Source organism: Anabrus simplex, chromosome 14 (assembly GCF_040414725.1).
Source record: "Anabrus simplex isolate iqAnaSimp1 chromosome 14, ASM4041472v1, whole genome shotgun sequence".
Lineage (NCBI taxonomy): Eukaryota > Metazoa > Arthropoda > Insecta > Orthoptera > Tettigoniidae > Anabrus > Anabrus simplex.
This window is the reverse complement of record NC_090278.1, coordinates 42,949,483-42,971,185: the sequence shown is the minus strand read 5'-3', so window position 1 is coordinate 42,971,185 and position 21,703 is coordinate 42,949,483. Positions and strand designations below refer to the sequence as shown.

Below are 21,703 nucleotides of genomic sequence, written 5' to 3'. Positions count from 1 at the left end.
AATAAATTATTTAAGTTGAAAAATTTAGCATCTAATAGAGAAGAAAGAAGGTTAGTTCCTAATCTTACATTTGATGATAGTGTTTATCCACCTCCAATTAAAAACTTGTCTAAGATAGAATTTAATGAAGAAGAAACCTCTATTTTAAGGCAAGGCCCTAATTTCAATTGGCCAAGTTCAAACAAAAGTTATGATTTAATCACCACATTGGCAGAAACAGAATCTACCTGTAGACTTACAGAATGACATAAGGTATGAAGCTAAGAAGAAAATTCCTATTTTAGTAAAAGGTTTACAATCACTTTGAGGCACCAACAAGGCAGTTAATAACTTAAAGCAAAATAACTTAATAATCACAAAAGCAGATAAAGAAGGAACAGTTGTAGCACTAGATAGGAATGTTTATATTGAAAAAACAGAAACATTTTTTAATAACAATTCGTTTAGTACAGTTGATAAAGACCCGACATCACGTATTCAGAGGGATCTTAAAAAACTATTAAAAAGCACATCTTTCTTGTTTAATGAACATGATGTGCAAACATTAATAAATATGAACCCTAGACTCCCGACTGTGAGAGCACTGCCAAAATTACATAAACAGGGAGAACCGATTAGACCTATCATAAATTTCAAAAATAGCCCCATTTATAAAACTTCTAGATTTATACATAATTTCTTATCAAGTAAATATGTATTTCATTGTAAAACACCTATCAAAAACTCAGTGGATTTTTGCAATCTAACTAAAGATTTTAAACTTGGATCATCTCACACGACATGTTTGACATAACCAACATGTACACAAACATTCCAATAGAAGACACTATCAGAATCATTGAAAAGAATTTAATGAAGAACAAATTAATAAGCATACCAGAAATTGAAGATTTATTAATGTTAATTTGTGTTAAATCAAAATTATTTTACGTTTAATAATAAAATTAACTGACAAAAAGGACTCTCAATGGGAGCCCCAGCATCAGGAATATTGGCTAATATATACTTAGACTATTTGAAACACACGAAAATTATTAATCAAATAGAGGGTTTGGATTTTTGGACACGATATGTGGACGATGTTCACGCTATAATAGATAACAGACCCACCGATAGCAAAAAAGTTTTAAATATATTTAATAATTTGGATTCCAATATAAAATTCACTTTAGAGGAAGAAGTAGAAAGATCACTGAATTTTCTGGACATAGTAATGAGAGAAGAAAAAGGATTTTCTTTCAAAATACACAGAAAATCCACTTTCACACTAACCACTATCAAGAACAACTCGTTACACCCTGAGGCACAGAAAAGATCAGCATATTATAGTTACGTTAACAGAGCGTTTAGTATTCCTTCATGCAAATCTGAAAGGAATAAAGAGCTGTTGTTTATCCGACAACCAGCCCTCTTTAATGGTTTCAACAATAACAAGATTGATAAAATACTTAATAAATTTTTGGAGAAGCAACAATCTAAATTAGCAATCGAACCTTGTAAAACTGAGAAATACATCAAGTTCACATATAATAATCGAAAGATACATGTAATAACAAATTTATTTAAGAGAAAAAATTTCAAAATTGCATTTTCCACCAATAACAACATGAAACATAGTATTTTCAACCATGATACAATAAATCTCTCGGAAAAAGATAAATTTTTTGATTCAGGAATATATAAACTCACATGCTTCGAGTGCAAGAATACATACATAGGACAATCTGGCCGCAATTTTAAAGTAAGATATTTAGAAGATGTGAATGCTGATAAACATAGAAGATTCTCGGCTATGGGATCACACATGACTGCCACAGGTCATAAATTTACCAACTTAGAACAAGACCTGACCATCATAAAAAAAAATTTAAAAAGGGCAGCTTAATGAACGCATATGAAGATCTATACATTCATTTAGACCAACATGTGAAGAAAAATGATAACCTTAACCCCTCAGCGCCGACCTCTATACGTGGTATAGACCCTCTTTTCTTCCGTAGCCGCCGACCTCTATACGTGGTATAGACCCATACATGGTTTCACATTTACAGCTATAGCGCGAAGAGTTTCGGAGTTATTGATATGCAAATTGTTTTGCTTCCTAGAAGATATTTTCGGGTTTATCAGTGTTGTAAATAAGAATTGAAAATCGTTATAATGTAGTTGTTTTTACGAGGTTAAGCATCTGTTAGGTAAGTCTGAGCACCATTCTCTGCTTTTTTTAAAAGGTCTGTTTACTTCATTCTTTCCCACAGAATAAAATAAAGAAATGATGATCTGAGAAGTTTGTCTTTTCGCGTGATATTCTTTGCTCTATTTGTACATTAAGAGTGCGGTTTATTTATTATATTGTCTTTATTTCTCGGCTTGTAATATTTTCGTAACTCTCCACGAGCGCTCTGTGTAGGCATGAGTTAGTGCTGCTTTCTGTCTTACCATACGAGAACCAGTTGTTCATGGTATATATCTCGCTTGAAAGACGATGCCTCGACCTTTCATCTGAAATATGTATCGAGTTGATTTGTTTCGTCATAAATGTTATTCCCCTCATTCAGTTTCATCCTGCTGCTTTCGGTCTCGCTGCAGCTTCATCAGTCCATATCACGCACCGCGCTCAGCCGTCGTTTGACTGACAATAACGTGCTTGAAATATTGTATAATTCAGATGAAAGTTTAGTCGGAAGTAGTAGTGACAGTATGAGCAGCACTGATATTGAAATAGATGATGTGACAGTGGTAAATTATGACAGTGACGATAAGGAGGAAACAGTACTTGGAAATTTCGTGTAGGAGACTATAGATAATTATACATGTCAAAGGGAAGTTTTCAGCAGTGAATTATGATACCTAAATTATCTAATAATATTCACACAGGTCACAGAGATAAATATTGAGCAATTACCTTATCGGGTTCAGCTGGTGAAAGGTTTGTTTACAAAATACGCTCGTTCGAGCGGGGAAAGAAATATTCAAGGCCGGCGGGCATCAGATAATACAGTTCCAAGGTTGCAGGAAAGACATTTTATCAGGAAATTAGCACCAAAGAGTGAGAAATCCAAACCTCAGAGACGTTGTATCGTGTGTTCAAAACATGACGAAAAGAAGACGTCAGTGTACTGCTGTCAGGAGAGTGACATGGGTCTCTGTCTCGAAGAGTGCTTCGAACACTATAACACGGAACTAAATTACTAACGAAATGTGAAACAATTATGTAATTATCTGCATGTAGGCCTACTTAGTTCTGTCATAAGGAATTCCAAATATCGTGAATATCGGGCTACTCTTATACTTGTAGTAACTCTTTAAGTGAATCAATGTATTTCCGTCGCACGTATTTGAAATCGCATCTGGCCGCGGGGTAGGAAGCTCTTTAAATGGCTGCGACGCTGAGGGGTTAATGAGGCTGTATAATATAAAAATCCATTATATTATCAAATTCTAGTATTTTTGAAAATGCTTGATAAAGATCACGAGAAAAAAAAAAATTGGATTTCTCCACCTACAGGTAGCCCTATAACTTATTCATCCTCAGTTGAAGTTATAGGTGACAGCAAGGAGGTTCTTGACACACCTATATCCCCCGCTCCTCCACCTCCTCAGGTGTAAGAGCAAGGAAGAACGCATCATCGATATTACACCAGACACAATACTTAGAAATAATGACAGGAGTTACTGTTCCAAAGGAAAGAAGGCTTAATAAGAATTGACAACAAGGAATTAGTAATATTTTCACCTGCATTAATAATAAGAGCCAAATTGTGATAACTGGATTTCTTCATTTCGACTAGGCCTATTACTTATAAATTGTATAATTTTTAATTTATAAATTGACCTTTTTTCATTAATTATTAAGAAAATAATATTCATTAGGACATATTCTCTATGGAATATTGTACAAGTGTTTCCTTGATGACTGCTTTCAATTGTAGAAATAATTTATATATTTTCTCTTGAGATTTTTGTTTGTTTTAATGTTGTCAATCTTGTGTTAATTTTAAGGAGACTTCCTCCAAAGCATTACTTTGTCAATTTATGTATTTTTCATCTAAACAGTGTTATGTGGCTGAAGATGTTGATAAAATACGAAACATGTACCACTTTTAACCATTAACTTGCCTTAGGCAATCATTGTATCGACTAGGTGGAAAATAAATAAATACTTAGTTGTGAATCTATTGAAGTGCGATACGGACCATGAAGCTATTTTATCTTTCGATTTGACGTCCATAGGCAACCTGTGCGTCGTGATGAGGACTAGTCACAGGCAATGTAAACCCATGGTGTTTCTCGTAAAGTGGTGCTAGTGATAGGTAGCGCGGATCTATTCTGAACCCAGGGGAACCGACACATTCCAGCACAGCGTTACGGCACATGGACATTAGTTCATGCAGCCGAATGCCCGCTAACCCAATTCAGTGGAATACACATGATCGTAGACCCTACTAACCACACAACCGTAGTGTTTCTCACACAAAGGCACTACTCATTGATTAAGTAGATCCATGGTGTTCCTCACATGGTGGTACTAACTGCAAGTAATGTTGACCCATGGTGTTCCTCACGTAATGGTACTAAGCACAAGTAGTTTCATGGTTCTAATGTCATCATCCCTTGGTTGCCCCTTTTAGTCGCCTCTTACAACAGGCAGGGGATACCAGGGGTGATTTCTTCGTCTGCGCCCTCCACCCACAGGGGGTTTATAATAATTTTGGGATATTCGGTCGCGTAATGTTAATAATCTGCCGATGCATTTCGATCCTGCAACCAGGATCGTCTTCAGCGTAACAACAATAAAGTTTGGCTATCACACCCCTCGATGGTTTCTAATTGGTTCATATTTTCCTTAGGAATCGACATTAAAATGTGCTGGGTATGTTTTCTGTATAAAAAACAAACAACAGGGAGCTACTACAAAGTAAAAAATTAACAATATTTGTCATTAACGTCGAAGTCCAGGCCAAGTCAGAAATACTCGAAGAAATTTTAATCCAAGCATTTGTCTTAGAGGAGATTTTTGTTAACACAACAATTACCTAAAATATGACTGACTAAGGTATGATGGAATCACTTACCCAAAAAGGATGTTACATCCTCCAGCTACAAATATTCCCGACATGAAGAGAAATTTTGCCCCGACACGAGGCAGCTAGAACAGATGAAACGTGTACTTCTTAGAGAGATGAATGTGTACATAACTATTTATTCTAGATACTGAAACAAGAAATAGTAAAAACAGCATGAAAATCAGTGTGGAAAAGAGTAAGACTAGCAGAGAAAAGAATTTTGAAAATAAAAGGAAATTGAAATTGTGGAGAGCTTCAGGTATTTGAGAAGGGAATTGCTGCAGGACCTGGACATGGAGATCAGTAAAGAAATTCAACAGGGAAATGCATTCCATTAGAGGGTGAGAAACCTGGTGTGGGGAAAGGAAGTACCAACGAAGTGTAAAGAAGTGATGTATAAGATGTACTACTGCACAATACTGACATATGCAGCAGACCTGGATGCTGACAAAAAGACAGGAGAATAAAATCCAACCCAGTGAAATTAAATTTTCAAGAAAGGAAAGACAAGAAAAGCTGAGTAAGAAATGAAGACATCAGGAAGGAAATTGGAGTGGAAAACATTTTCAACAGAATGGAGACTGATGAAATTAGATAGTTTGTAAATGTTAAGAGGATGGAAAAGAGAAGGATGCCAAAACAGATGATGAAATCTCAAATAGAAGGGGGGAGGGCATGAGGTAGCTAAGGTGGTTGAAAACGATAAAAAATATTACAATCGGAAGAAACCTGGATTGGAACACAGCGTAGGAGGAACAATAGTGGTCAGATAGAGGAAGATGAAAATGTGCCATACACATTCCAACCTAGCAGAAGTTGGATGAGGGAAATGGACGATGATGATGATAAAACAAGAATCCAAACCAATACCTCAATAAATAAAAAAACATTTAACACATATACAGTCAAACACTAGAACATTGCACGCCACATACTTGAAACCAAGAATAGTATAAGCATACTACTTCTAAATAGATTCATGCAAACTGAAATATACTTACAAACCTCTATTAATTAACTAAGTGTCCCTTCAACATTCTAATTATAACTAGCTCTGTGGCCTCCATCACTTCTTATTTTAAATCATCAAAAACTTGAGTCTAACCATCATTGCTTAGGTCTGCTTCTCTTACAAACCATGGTCGAGTCCATCAGTCTCCTAGGTATCCTATCCTCCTCCATGAATCTAACTAGACTCCACCACCAAAGCCAGTTAATACGTATAGCTTCATCCATCGAGTTCATACCTAGCTTAGCCCTGACATTAGAGGTGAGTCTCATAAATAATTTTTCTCCTTTAATATTCATTTATTCATTCCTAATTCTGGCTATCATTTCCAGATTTACTTCTCTGCCTGAGGTCCTAAGTCAACTTAAAGACATCATATTGTGACAAGAAGATCATAACCTTAATTTTTGTTATTATGAATATTTTAATGTTATAATTATTATTGTCCCCAGGATGAAAGTTTGGGACAGTCTGGTGCAAAAAGGAATTGGACAGGGATTAATAAAAATGATCATGGCATTGTATAAGGAATGTTGTAGTTGCGTGCAAACACAAGTTGGCAGGACAAGTTGGTTCAAAATAACTAGAGGGCTGAGACAGGCAAGTGTTCTATCACCAATCCTGTTTACAATAGTAATGGATGACATCATGAGAACAGCAAAAGCAGCATATGGAGGAAGAGAAATGAACATGATGTTATTTGCAGATGATATTGTAATTTGGGGAGAAGACGACAGGAAGGTTCAAGAACAGTTGAATGTGGTGAATGGGAAGATCAAGGAATGTGGATTGAAAATAAGTGTAGAAAAGAGTAAAACTCTTGTTATGACTAGAGGGGAGAAAGAAGGGAAAGGTCAGATTAGACTTGCAGACAAGTCCCTGGAAGTAGTGGAAACGTTTAAATACCTGGGGAGTGAATTAATGGGGAATGCTCGACTGGATGCTGAGATTAGTAAAAGGATTCAAGCTGGAAGTTGTTTCTATCATAGTGTAAGAAACATGTTATGGGACAAAGAAGTGCCAACGGAAGCAAAGGATATTATGTACAAGATGTATTACGTACCCATAACAACTTACGGAGCAGAAACTTGGACAATGACAAAGAAGGATGAGAGTCGAATACAGGCAGCCGAAGTGAAGTTCTTGAGGAGTATGATACAGAAGAGTAGAAGAGACAAAATAAGGAATGAGAAAATCCGGGAAGAAATTGGAGTGGAAAAAATGAATGATAGAATAGAGAAAAGCCAACTAAGATGGTTTGGGCACATAAAGCGAATGAGCGACGAAAGAATGCCAAAAAGGTGATGGAAATGCAAAACCAAGGAAGGAGAGGCCGTGGATGACCACGATCGAGATGGAAGGATACCATCCAACGCAGCATTATAGAAAGAAACCTGGACTGGGACACAGTGTTGGAGGAGTGGTGGAAAGACCGAAGAAAGTGGAGAGGAACCATATTTGCCCCTACCCGGCTACAGCTGGATAAAGGGAAATGATGATGGTGGTGAATTATTCCTACAACATTGTCTTTGTCTGGAATACATATGTTTTAGTTATCACACAATTTGTTTAATTTTTATTTGGCTGAAGATGGCCACTAAGTGGCTGAAACTAGTCCCAAGACTTATTTCAAGTAAATGATATTACATATTGTATTGTAAAGGTGGACTCGCTTGAATGGTTGTATGGCAATGACAGGATGACAAGCAAGCGACCATGGCCTTAATTAAAGACAAATTTTCACGGTTGCTCTTACTGTTCCAAAATTTTTCTATATTTCTCCTGATAATCCCGTTTTCTGGTATCCTGAATAGATGTCCAAAGAGCGAGATTCATTTCTTCCTGACTGTGTTCATTTTCTTGTAGACTGTTTCATTAGAAGCTAGTATCCAATGTCCATTTTCTCAGTTATGCAGATTCTGATTATTCTTTTTTCAACCTTGAGTGTTTTGTCTATTTCTACAGTATTAGTTGTTTTGAAAATGGTTTCACTTGTGTAACTGTACAACAGGGTTACAAATTTCATTCAGCATTTATTATTATTATTATTATCATCATCATCAATTTATTGACCTGATTCATTAGATTTTATATTCTGATTTTCAGCATTTAGACTAATATAATTAGGTATCATGCATATTAGATGTAATTTAATCATAGGATAAGGGAATTTTGTTTGTAATTTTTCTGTATATTAATAAGTGAGATTTGTTGGTTTGAAATAGTCATACTGTAACTTGTAACTGTGGCCAGATGAACTGGCATATCATTTTGCAATCAAGGCTATGTTTAACCGAGGCTGTTTTAGACAAGTAAATTTTCCGCTGACACATGCTAGGTAGTCATCATTTGACTGCGTGGGCAAGCTAATATGACACATGACTGATTTTGTGAAGTGCGTGGCCACGTGGTTTCGATCGAGTGTCTGTATCCGCTAGCTACCGTGTGTCGATGTGGAGCATGGGCGCCCATATGACAGTTTCTAGAGGGGGGCCCAGACCTTGGGGTACGTAGTAATTTTAATATTTTAGAAGATAAATGGCGATTTGTATTCTGCGGTAGAATAACCCATGGTATCCCCTGCCTGTTGATGGGGGACAGTACTACCTCTTTCATGTAATACTGACTTTTAAATAATTTTCTTGAAAGGGAAACACGTGACTACAGTAGACTTTTGCCTTTCCCTGGAAGCTAGAGGGGGGCCGCGGCCCCATCTTGCCCCCGGGTATGGGCGCCCTTGATGTGGAGGGGATGACCAGATAGTAGGGAGATGAGTGGTCATCACGAGTTTATAAAAGTAGAGATAAGAATAGTTGGCCCGTCTAAGAGTGGTGGTCAGAGCTAAGAGGTGTTTGAAGAGGTCTAAGAATCGTCGATGAGGTCTACGAGTGGTGGTCTGATCTGAGTTGAGACTGGTACTGGGCTGATAGTGAAGCATCATCTACTTGTGAGGTGGAACTTCGCAATGTAAGTTTATTTCAGTAGACTCATCAGAGATTTAGTGCCGTGGTATGCAGAAGTATAGGATACATATAGATAAGAAATGTGTTTTTCCACCATTCAATACAAAATTTATTTTAATAGATTAAGCTATTAATCTATTAATCTATTAATCTATTAATCTATTAAAATAAATTTTGTATTGAATGGTGGAGAAACACATTTCTTATCTATACTTTGAGTCTGTCAATACGGAAAATGAAATTTATAAATAATAATAGGATACATATATCGAATTTTACCGATATATGCAGTTAATTGTCGTCATGGTACTTCGAATTCTTTATTGAATTCTATTTTACAATTCGCAAACTTTGTTCGAGAAGTGAATTTAACGTAGATACATCTAACATCGCACAGAACTGTTGTATTTATTTCAACATTCTCTATATTAGCTATCAGGACGTGTGAAACTAGATAGTATGCCTGAATATTACAGGTGTTTCAATAAAGTTTTGCAATTTCTAACTATAAATACTGAGTGGACGTAACACTACACTCGTAAAGGAAATGTAGGTCAACTCCAGGTTACATAAGAATATAAAATAACAGCAGACGGCTTCCGAAGGCTTTTCCAGGAATTTCAAGTTCAACAGCAGTGTGTGCAGACATCGGGTAATTACAGCATCAGACATATTATGCATAAATAACATGAAGAAGAATGTAATCAGCAGCAATATCATAGTGTATTTCAAGTTCATGCTTTCTTTATTTAGATGAAATTTTCTGTATATGTTACAACAAATCTCACAGGGTATATTCCAATATTCCTGGAATATACAGAACTCACAGGGTGATGATGTTGTGGATATAGAGAATGTTCTAGAAACATGAAGATTGTACTGCCAGGATCTGTACAGTGAACAATGTAATGTACAAGACCAAGTGAAGATAGACAAACAGTCAGATCCTGAACCTGACATCCTCCGAGATGAAGTAGAAATGGCTTTGAAAGTGCTGAGAACTGGAAAAGCATGTAGACCTGATGGAATAAGTGCAGAAGTCTTGAAAGCTACAGGCGATGCTGGAATTGAAATGCTATTGAAAATCTGCCAAGCAATATGGAGTTCTAGAAGATGGCCCGAGGAATGGGTACAGTCAATCTTTGTCCCAAAACGAACAGTCTCAGCACTTTCGTACGAGGGCTGGAGTTCGTCAGGGATGTATCCTGTCACCGTTACTTTTCAATCTCTATGGTGAATAGGCAATGAGAACTGCATTAGATGGCTGGGACAAAGAATTTTCCATTGGGGGATGCAAGATCAACAACTTGAGATTTGCTGATGACACCACCTTGATAGCATCATCTGAAGATGAGTTGACAGAGCTGATCAAGGGAGTAGAGGAAGGAAGCCTAGAAATTGGATTACGCCTAAATTGACAGAAAACCAAAGTCATGATTGTTGATCGTAAGAACAACAACAGTCCACATATCAAACAGATTGGAGGGTGTGAAGTTGTACATCAGTATGTATATCTAGGCTCCTTACTATCCAATGCTGGTGGTTCCAAAGATGAAATAAAGTGAAGAATTGAAATAGCAAAGGTAGCGATGATCCGTCTGCGGAAGATCTGGAAAGATAATAACATCACCATCAATACAAAAAAGAAGCTCGTTGAATCTCTAGTCTTCTTGTATGGTGCAGAGACATGGACCATCCTTAAACGTGATCGTGAACGGATAGAAAGCTCTGAAATGTGGTGCTGGAGGAAAATGTTAAGGATTCCTTGGACAGTTCATCGCACGAACACATCAATCCTGAACCAACTTCAGATAAAAGTTTGTCTATCGTGTAAGGTCTCTCAGCGGATCGTACGCTACTTTGGATATATAATGCGCCGAGATGGTAGTCTTCAAAAGCTGATTGCTGAGGGCAAAGTCCAGGGAACCAGACAACGAGGACAAGTACCAACGCGATGGATTGACATAGCGAACGGCCCCCTACAGAGTTCTCTCAGAGCAACCACACTGAAAGCTTTAGATAGGGAAGAATGGCGGAGTATGGTTCATCGGCTAGATGGCTGAATATTATGACAGTCATGACGCAAAACAAAGAAGAAGAAGAAGAATGCTATTTCATTGTGACATAAAGTATAGTTATAAATTCAGTTTTCTTTTAATAATAAATAAGTGATTCTCTTTCCAAGTGCAATCCTCAGTTGTAGTAATACAACCGTAAGCTACAATTGCCCTGATCCATATTCCTGTATATTGCCAGATGTGTGAGTTTATCACCTCAAGCCTTGAGATAATTGAGATAAGAGGCATGCTCTCCGAATTTCGTTGCTTATTACAGCAATTGGTACTCAACCAATTTAAAGTATATTGTATGAAGGAGATTAATAGTAAGAGTAGTGGTAGGAGTAGCCACACTTGCGTGTATTATTTCTGATTGTGTAACTGTTTTTTAATGTTTTAATTTCGTGACTATTGAGAGGCCTTTCTTATCGTATATGTTCTTGGTGATACGTTGTGTAATGAGCGAGTTGGCCATGCGATTAGAGACGCACAGTTATGAGCTTTCATTCAGGAGATAGTGGGTTCGAACTCCACTATCGGCAGCCTGATGATGGTTTTCCATAGTTTCCCATTTTCACACCAGGCAAATGCTGGGCTGTACCTTAAGGCCATGGCCACTTCTTTTCACTCCTACCCCTTTCATATCCCATCATCACCATAAGACCTAACTATTTCAGTGCAACGTAAAGCCAACTGATATGTTGTATTCTCGTCAGTTGATTTATTTTTTTATGCCATTCTGGCTTTTCGTTGAGGTTATATGTTGTTATTTCTCCTGAATATTTAAATCTGTCAACAATTTTGATTTCCTGTTTTTCAATTGTGGTTTTTGTTTATGAGTGGTGAGTCAGTTAGCATAATTTCTGTCTTTTCAAAGTACACTGCATGTCTTCTACGGGGTCGAATAGAAGAGCCGAAAACAAAACAAGCACACTGCTTGGGCGTCTGTGGCTGAGATTTAATGAATTTTGTTGGGTAAACACCAAACGTGTCACCAGAGATTGTTTGCATGCTGACAACGTACAAAAAGGAGTGTCGAATGGACTTTTTTCTGCCCATCAAAAATCTAACTACCTCTTTCGGATTTGAACCCACTATCTTCGGATCCAGAGGCTGACACCCTACCACTGATCCACAGAGGCAGCATTCTGCACCACTACCTTTATGTTTCATAACTGTTAATCTAGGCCACTTTGTGTGATAATCCCCTATGAATGTATTGCATTCCATAAAGTATGAGTCCTAGCAATTTTTTATTTGTGCATACAAACAGTTATTTCCCCCTTATTTCCCCCTCCCCAAAAATATTGTAACATTCCATCTACTAGAGTTTCTCTGAAATTCAGGATTGTTGTGGTCACACATAGTACATGTGCTTATCTATTTATTTATCTATTTATTTATTTATTTATTTATTTATTTATTTATTTATTTAGCATGTGGCAAAGTAACTACAAACAGGAATACAAAAATACACAGAATACACACACACAAAAAACACAATATATACAGAGACAAGAATGCAGATTCACAGAGCACAATGTTCAATTGATCCAGCCAAACTAGGAATGGAGGTGCAGCACTTACGGGACATGACGTTAACTCTGGCATGGCCTGTGCTGATGTTTTTGTGAAAATACATACAGTATACAGGAGGCTGATTTTATGGGCTATTTCCTGTAGTGATTTAACTTCTTGTCGGGGTTCCTGAATGTTGTTGGACAGGAGAGCACAAGGTCATCAGCAAATTCCAGGCAGATTAAAATTATGCTGTCTTTGTATTTATATGATAGTTCATCAAACTTAATGCCAGACATAATCACATAAAAATGCTAGTGTTATCAAAGCATCCATTCCTGAATAAAAATTCTGCTCAGTTTTTTTTTTTAAAACAATGTTGAGAAATGCAGTGTCTAGGACTGGAAAGGAAGCAGCCATGGTCTTAACTGAAGTACAGCTTCAGCATTTGCCTGAGGTAATACCTATGAGAAACCATGAAAAATAGTCTAAAGGACATGGCCTCTTGCTTCTTATCCTGTCATGGTCATATAACCATTCTTCATGTAACATAGCTTGATAGGGCTAAGCTAGGTATGAACTCGATGGATGAAGCTACGTATTAACTGGCTTGGGTGGTGGAGTCTAGTGAGATTCATGGAGGAGGATAGGATACCTAGGAGACTGATGGACTCCACCATGGTTTAAAAGAGAAGCAGAATGAGACCAAGAAGATGGTGGTTAGGCTCAGGTTTTTGATGATTTAAAATAAGAAGTAATGAGGCCACAGAGACAGTTATAATTAGAAGATTGTGGGGGCACTTAGTTAATTCACAGAGGCTTGTAAGTACATTTCAGTTTGGTATGAATGTGATGATAAATCCTCAGCTGGTACTAAGTGCCATAATAAAAGATACTGTGCAGCAGAAGATGCGGGAGCCTGCAGCTGTTGTGGCTGTGGAGCATTTCTGAAGATCTACCAGAAAACATCTACAGTCTAGATTAACTTAAGCAATTCTGTTCTTCTCCAAAAGTTCAATATATTTTGAGAGTTATTTTAAAATATAAACTACAGTTACTGGCACTTACTATTTTCCCAAAAACTGGTGATGAAAGGAACATGATAAGAGCATAGAAGCTGAAGACAAAGCCCGACACAGTGTCAGTCATGCCTTTTTGAGATGCCTGGAAAAAAAAAAAAAAAAATGTTACAAACAAATACTTTTTCAGCAATTAAGTTGCATGTTATGAAACAAAATATTTACTTTTTTTTATTAGATAGATACTTATGCAATCACTAATTTCAACATCACTTCTATAATGAATACCCCTAGTACTCAAATCGTAATTTAGCACTACGCTAGAACCATGCTGACATAAACAGTTTCACAGGCATGGTTCAACCACAAAGAAAAAGTTAATGCTGGGGATTAGGGTTTGAGTTTCAGGTGATCTCCCATTTTCAACTTTCATATTAAGAGTTAAATCACCGAGCTCAATAGCTGCAGTCGCTTAAGTGCGGCCAGTATCCAGTATTCAGGAGATAGTAGGTTCCAACCCCACTGTTGGCAGCCCTGAAAATGGTTTTCCGTGGTTTCCCATTTTCACACCAGGCACATGCTCGGGCTGTACCTTAATTAAGGCCACGGCCGTTTCCTTCCCACTCCTAGCCCTTTCCTGTCCCATCGTCGCCATAAGACCTATCTGTGTCGGTGCGACGTAAAGCAAAAAAAAAAATTAAATTTAAAAGGGTCATATATTTGAAATGGTTTTCCCTTTTGATATCAGTTTCTAGTTAAGGGCACTGATTCCAAAAACAAAGGCAAACCAAAGATCAAGAAATTCATATATTCTGCTTAAAAATGACACCGTTATAATCATTCATCATTCACTGCTCTGCTTGTAGCTGAACAGCACGACCTCATTTTTTTAATCAATCCCTAGTAAATGATACACAAAAATACATTCTTTTCTCTTACAAAATTAAACAAAACTATTTTAATCCTCCTAGTCAATACTATATATATTTACGTCCAATTAAGATGAAAGTTCATACATAAATAGACATGTATCGACCCAGCATTGGGTCATCCTCAGTAAGACATGCATGATGCATTAAAAACATAGGAAACACACAAAATGAAATGTTAGATAAAAAGTTTTTTTTTTTTAAATGATGAAAGTTAAAAGAACTGTGAAATGTTGATCGTTAAAACAGTCTTGAGCTGGAAGTCTTTCTGTTTCAATGCGTTTTGTTGCCCTTCATGTGGTTCAACTGTTGGCTTAGTTTTTGTGTTCTGACCCGGGCAGATATACATATACCTTTTTGAAGTTGAACCGTCTGATTTTAGTGTTGCGTGGTCTACTTGTATCACCTGTGTTCTCTGATTATGAAGTCCAGCTCTCGAGTAGAGTCGAGTCGAGGGCCGTGAAGTGGCTGTTAGGCTTACTGCATTTCATAGAACGAATGCAGCGCATTCTATGTTGGCCAGTGGTGAAAAGCTGAATTAATTTATCATGTCAGCTAATTCACAATGAAGTATTTATTTATTTTCCACCTAGTCGATACAATGATTGCCTAAGGCAATTTTTATTGGTCAAAAGTGGTACATGTTTCGTATATTATCAACATCTTCAGCCACATAACAATGTTTAGATGAAAAATATAAAATAGACAAAGTAATGCTTTAGAGGAAGTGTCCTTGAAATTAACATAAGATTGACAAGATTAAAACAAACAAATAACTCAAGAGAAAATATATAAATTATTTCTACAATAGAAAGCAGTCGTCAAGGAAACACTTGTACAATATTCCATAGAGAAATTGTCCTAATAAATATTCTTTTCTTAATAATCCATGAAAAAAGATCAATTTATAAATTAAAAATTATACAATTTATAAGTAATTATCGAAATGAAGAAATCCTGATATCACAGTGCGGCTCTTATTATTAATGTAGATGAAAATATAACTAATTCCTAGTTGTCAAATCCTATTAAGCCTGCTTTCCTTTGGAACAGTAACTCCTGTCATTCTTTCACAGTTTTGCGCCGGGTGTAATATTGATGATGCGTTCTTCCTTGTTCTTGCACCTGAGGAGGAGGAGGAGCGGGGGATATAGGTGTGTCAAGAACTTCCTTGCTGTCACCTATAGCTTCAACTGAGGAGGAATAAGTTGTAGGGCTATCTGTAGGTGGAGAAATTCCAATTCTTTTTTCTTGATCCTTCTCAAGCATTTTCAAATATACTAGAATTTGATAATATAATGGATTCTTATATTCTACAGCCTCATTAAGGTTATCATTTTTCTTTACAAGTTGGTCTAGATGAATGTACAGGTCTTCATATGTGTTCATTAAGCTGCCCTTTTTTAACTTTTTTATGATGGTCAGGTCTTGTTCTATGTTTGTAAATTTATGACCTGTGGCAGTCATGTGTGATCCCATTGCTGAGAATGTACATTCATCTAGACCAACTTGTAAAGAAAAATGATAACCTTAATGAGGCTGTAGAATATAAGAATCCATTATATTATCAAATTCTAGTATATTTGAAAATGCTTGAGAAGGATCAAGAAAAAAGAATTGGAATTTCTCCACCTACAGATAGCCCTACAACTTATTCCTCCTCAGTTGAAGCTATAGGTGACAGCAAGGAAGTTCTTGACACACCTATATCCCCCGCTCCTCCTCCTCCTCAGGTGCAAGAACAAGGAAGAACGCATCATCAATATTACACCCGGCGCAAAACTGTGAAAGAATGACAGGAGTTACTGTTCCAAAGGAAAGCAGGCTTAATAGGATTTGACAACTAGGAATTAGTTATATTTTCATCTACATTAATAATAAGAGCCGCACTGTGATATCAGGATTTCTTCATTTCGATAATTACTTATAAATTGTGTAATTTTTAATTTATAAATTGATCTTTTTTCATGGATTATTAAGAAAAGAATATTTATTAGGACAATTTCTCTATGGAATATTGTACAAGTGTTTCCTTGACGACTGCTTTCTATTGTAGAAATAATTTATATATTTTCTCTTGAGTTATTTGTTTGTTTTAATCTTGTCAATCTTATGTTAATTTCAAGGACACTTCCTCTAAAGCATTACTTTGTCTATTTTATATTTTTCATCTAAACATTGTTATGTGGCTGAAGATGTTGATAATATACGAAACATGTACCACTTTTGACCAATAAAAATTGCCTTAGGCAATCATTGTATCGACTAGGTGGAAAATAAATAAATACTTCATTGTGAATCTATTGAAGTGCGATACGGACCATGAAGCTGATTTTATGTAATGTCAGCTAATGACAAAGCCATTGGTCTGAATTGTGGACTGGTTAGGTTCGGCTAATGACAAAACCACTGATCTGGATTGCTTAGATCCAGCTAGCGACAAAACCATTGGTCTGGATTAGTTAGGCCTGGTTAGTGACAAAACCATTGAACTCCACTACATTAAGGTTAGTTCAATAGAAAATTATTATTGTTCTGTATTGTATATTGTTTAATTACAGATGGCATTTTGCTGTTTTCATTGTGCGCGAGTTGGTAATGGAACGCATTTGACTTTATTGCTGGAAATGACGTCATATACAATTCTATCTCAGCCAATGGAAATTCTACTGCGTGTGCTTGAGCAATGGAGAATGGCATATGCTAAATTCATTAGGTTATAAAAGTAAATGTACTTCTGGGGGCTGCTGAGTGAGTCCCTGACTGTCGCAGTGAACACATCTCTCCTGTACAAGGTACAATACAATAGCAAACACCCGAAAATGAGTAGGTTGATCTTGCAAACAGAACTCCTCTTCATATGTTCTCCTATTTCATTCTATATGTACCATTTTGAATCCAATATAATGCTATAAAACTTAGGCAACGGTTACTGAATTTCTACAATGTTCAGTGGTTTAGTGAACCCCTACAAATAAATAACTCCCAGTAAAAAGGTTTATCAAGATCGCATTCCTTTAATTAGCTCTGTATATTCACACACATGGCGATAATTTTGACACAAACACTCGGTTGCTCTCTGGAACTAGCAGAGAGGTTCAATTTCAGGACCGAGAAAGCAGGGCCGTGGGACATACGGAGGATGCGTAAGGCAAGGGACTATGAGGAACAAAGAAAACATAGCCAAGGTAGGTATTGCTGGCAAGTCGGTGATAAACACGAGTTACAGTGGGTAGCCCCAAAATTAGCCGAAGCACTGTCTCAGAGTGTGCAATTAAAATTTGGCGTATGTGGTAGGTTTTGAAGGGATTTTAATTTCACAATTTTGTGGTTCTGATGTAATTTACCACAATAAAACAGATTATGTTGGAAACTACGATTTGTGTAGCATCAATAGCATCTACGTTAATGTAATTAATGGAACTTTTTAATTCGTAATACGTTCTTGACGCAATTATTCCTATGCAAGCAACGTCTTCAAGATCAGAAGAAACTGGATCAGCTTAAAGTACTTGCACGACTTCTATGTGACCAATGCAATGATGTCATCTGAACTGGATGAGCTCAAACTATGAGCTGCGACATATAGTGACCTGCTTTGTGGTTCACGGGTTTCATTATAGTGTGTGTAACGTGAGGAAGTTCCAAGTTCCAGATCTACAATGTTTGTGTAAACTCTCTGGACAGCCATTGTGACAGACCCCATACTATGGTGTAACCAGCACAGTCCTCTTTAAGAAAGTTCTGTGAAAATTAATGATTCCATACACATTGTGCAAAATTTATTAATATTATTATAGTCTATCTTTCATTCCTCGCTGGGCTGAGTGGCTCAGATGGTTGAGGCGATCGCCTTCTGACGACTTCTATGTGACTAATGTAATGACCCCAACTTGGCAGGTTCGATACTGGCTCAGTCCGGTGGTATTTGAAAGTACTGAAATACATCAGTCTCGTGTCGGTAGATTTACTGACATGTAAAAGAACTTGTGTGGGACTAAATTCTGGCACCTCGGTGTCTCCAAAAACCATAAAAGTACTTAGTGTGACATGAAGCAAATAACCTTAAATTATCATTATCTCTTATTCCTTGCTGTTGTGGTAACTTCGTCGAGCTGCAGTCGAGTGCCTTAAAAGGAAAAGTCACGTTGCTAAAGCAAGGCCACTATTTTGCATTTATGTAAACATTAAGTAACAATAAATTTGAACACATTTTCGAAAGCAGTGAACTACTAGACGTTTTATCCCCGCGCCACCACTGCTCTATTTTCAGATCGACTTTGCTGTGTGGGAGTGAAAGGTGAGTGGATTCAGAATACTTTGTTCATAAGTTGGAAGTAACAGACATGAAACTAGCAAGAATAATTGCTGGTAAAAACAATTGCAGAAGGGCAGTCGAAATGTGGAAATAAAGCTCAAGTAACAGCAAAACTGTGCATATGGACTAGTTTCAATAATGGGGCTACGTGAGGTGAATGGACAAGATACAGATTACCTAGGAGAATAATAGACACAGCCACGACTTGCAACAGAAGTAGAGGGAGAGCAGGGCAACATTATTACAAATTGTACAAAACTGTGTTGATTATCCTCCTAGTCAATACTCAATATTACATCCAATTAAGATGAAATTTTAGATAGACATGTTTCGACCTGGCAAAGGGTCATCCTCAGTACAATATATACAAGGCTGAACTCATTGAAATTCAAAGGAATATTAAGTCCCTGGTAAAATCACATATTTCAGAATATTAATGAAAGTATTAGTCGCTTAGCAATCTGCTCAGTACAGAATATATTGCAGGTTGGAGCAAGCCTTTGCCTGCAATTATTAGAGTGATCATTTAATTATTTTATTTTATGATGACTCAAATTTGGCTGAACTTATGATTCACCGGGAGGTAGTTCCAGAGAGAATAAAACAAAAATGACGTAAATCGGTCCAGTAGAACGGATGGATTTGCCAAAGCTGTTTTTAGTAAACTCTTTTAATATATAGATAATAAACTAAAAACAACACACACAATATGAAGTGCCTTAAAAAGTTTTCCTTATAAAACATGATAAAAATTAAAAATATGAGATGGTGGTCGTTAAAACTGTTTTTGAGCTGGAAGCCTTCTTTTTTTGTTGCAATATTCCCGTTGTCCCCTGATACAGTTCAACTTATATCTATACACTGTTGACTTATTTATTAGTCCTGGGCTGACATATGCAAGTTGTTACTGAAGTTGAACTGTCTGTTTTCTAGTCTGTAAAGTGGATAATCAAATTAAGAATTTAAAAATGGTGACTGATAGGAAACATTTAAGGTAAGATTTGATGAACGAAATTAACTTAAGTTACGTGGCCTGCTTGCATTACCCGTATTTTCTGGCCACGGAGTCCAGCTCTCGATTGACACACTCGAGACGTATGACATGTTGTTAGGAGGAAGCGGACTGGAAAATGAAGAGGGACTTAAAAATTAAATAACTGAAAGAGGTTCAACCTATTCAATACATAGGAAAGAAATGTAGTGATTACATTTTATTTAATAGTAAAAATAAATGGGACCGGTTAGTCCAGGAATGCGGGAGTATGCAATAATATGGGGGTGGTGACAAACTGAGTGCAATAATTGTGAATAATAATAATAATAATAATAATAATAATAATAATAATAATAATAATAATAATAATAATAATTGTTTTTAGTTTATTATATATTTTACTGAGGATGACCCTATGCCGGGTCGAAACATGTCTATCTAAAATTTCATCTTAATGGGATGTTAAATTGAGTATTAACTAGGAGGATAATCAACACAACTTCGTTAAATTTGTAAGAAGTTCAACCGTCAATACGGATCTAACATGTGATTTATAGTCTGTACAGGGCAACATTGATTCTATGACTAGTTTTTAATGATTTAAAGACAAGGGGTCTGAAGGTAAATGAGGCTACAGAGCTAATTCCAAATAGAGGATTCTGGAAGGGCTTAATTTACAGAAGCTTGCAGACTGAATGGCATAGTTGAAAGTGAAGATGTTTGACGTAAGTAAATCAGCGGCGACTAAAACTCCAACCTGTGTTTTACATCTGAAGAGTCAACAGGCTGTTAGATACCTGAACATCGCATGGGGAGGGATCAAGCTGGCACATTGTGAGACAGGGTTATTTTGTTATAGGGAGCGTGCACGGCCGCTCTTAGCGCCTCTAGAAATTCTAAGTTCCCATGAAGGGAATTAGATTCTTTTCCATCAATAGAGCATATCAAAAATCAGATCAAAAATTAGATGTATGTCTGACACATCCCACTCTGAAGAGTCTACTGTCAGACCTAAGACGAAACGCTGGTTAATAGAGCAAACGCCGGAAAAGTCATACATCTAATTTTTGATCTGATTTTTCTTAGCGCCTCTAGCGGAAGAAATCGGTAATGTTTAGGTGATCTTATCTTGAGCGGTCAGTCCAGGCTGTGAAATTGTGGTAGTAGTAGTGTATCAAAATGGCTAAATCAAATAGAAACTGTTGTGCAGTGAACTGCCACAACACACAAAGAAACACGCATGGAGAAGGAATTACATTTCACACATTTCCTGGTCGTCCATGGGGATCGGACAGGCGCAGGAAGTGGATTTCAGCTGTAGGAAGAATAAAGTAAGTGCAGTACCTTATTTCATTTGTGACGTAAATCACACATTTCAAACATACCAGGTATGCCAGGTCAAGAACACGTTCATTTAAGTACACTTTTAAATAGTATATATCACTTCAAGTATGCATTACAGCAGATTCGTATGTTTACATTCATGTACTTCCATGTGCACGTGTCTTGACTACGCTGAATATTTATAACAATAATAATAATAATAATAATAATAGTAATAATAATAATAATAATAATAATAATAATAATAATAATAATAATAATAAATGTTTTCCTGCATTTCAGTGCAAATGGAACTCCATGGGAACACACCGAATGCTCCGTCATTTGCAGTGAACATTCTGTTGGAGGAAAGCCAAGTAATACTGAAAATTATCCATCATATATACCATCTATGTTTCATGAGAGCTATAAGAAGAAACCGAAAAGATAATGTGATGTATCCCGGTTTGAAAGAGCGAGTAAACGAATGAAATGCTCAAATATACAAAC

The 21,703-nt window shown here is 36.7% G+C and overlaps 1 protein-coding gene across 1 annotated transcript in view; it reads right to left on the bottom strand.

Moving 5' to 3' along the window:
* Positions 1-21,703, bottom strand: part of LOC136885277 (MFS-type transporter SLC18B1) — a 138,199-nt gene that overhangs the window by 91,101 nt on the left and 25,395 nt on the right. The window contains exons 3-4 of the mRNA XM_067157779.2: positions 13,679-13,774; positions 5,073-5,146 (exon numbers count right to left, since the gene is read on the bottom strand). Coding sequence (XP_067013880.2) covers positions 5,073-5,146; positions 13,679-13,774 — 170 coding nt within the window. The remainder of the gene's footprint in view (positions 1-5,072; positions 5,147-13,678; positions 13,775-21,703) is intronic.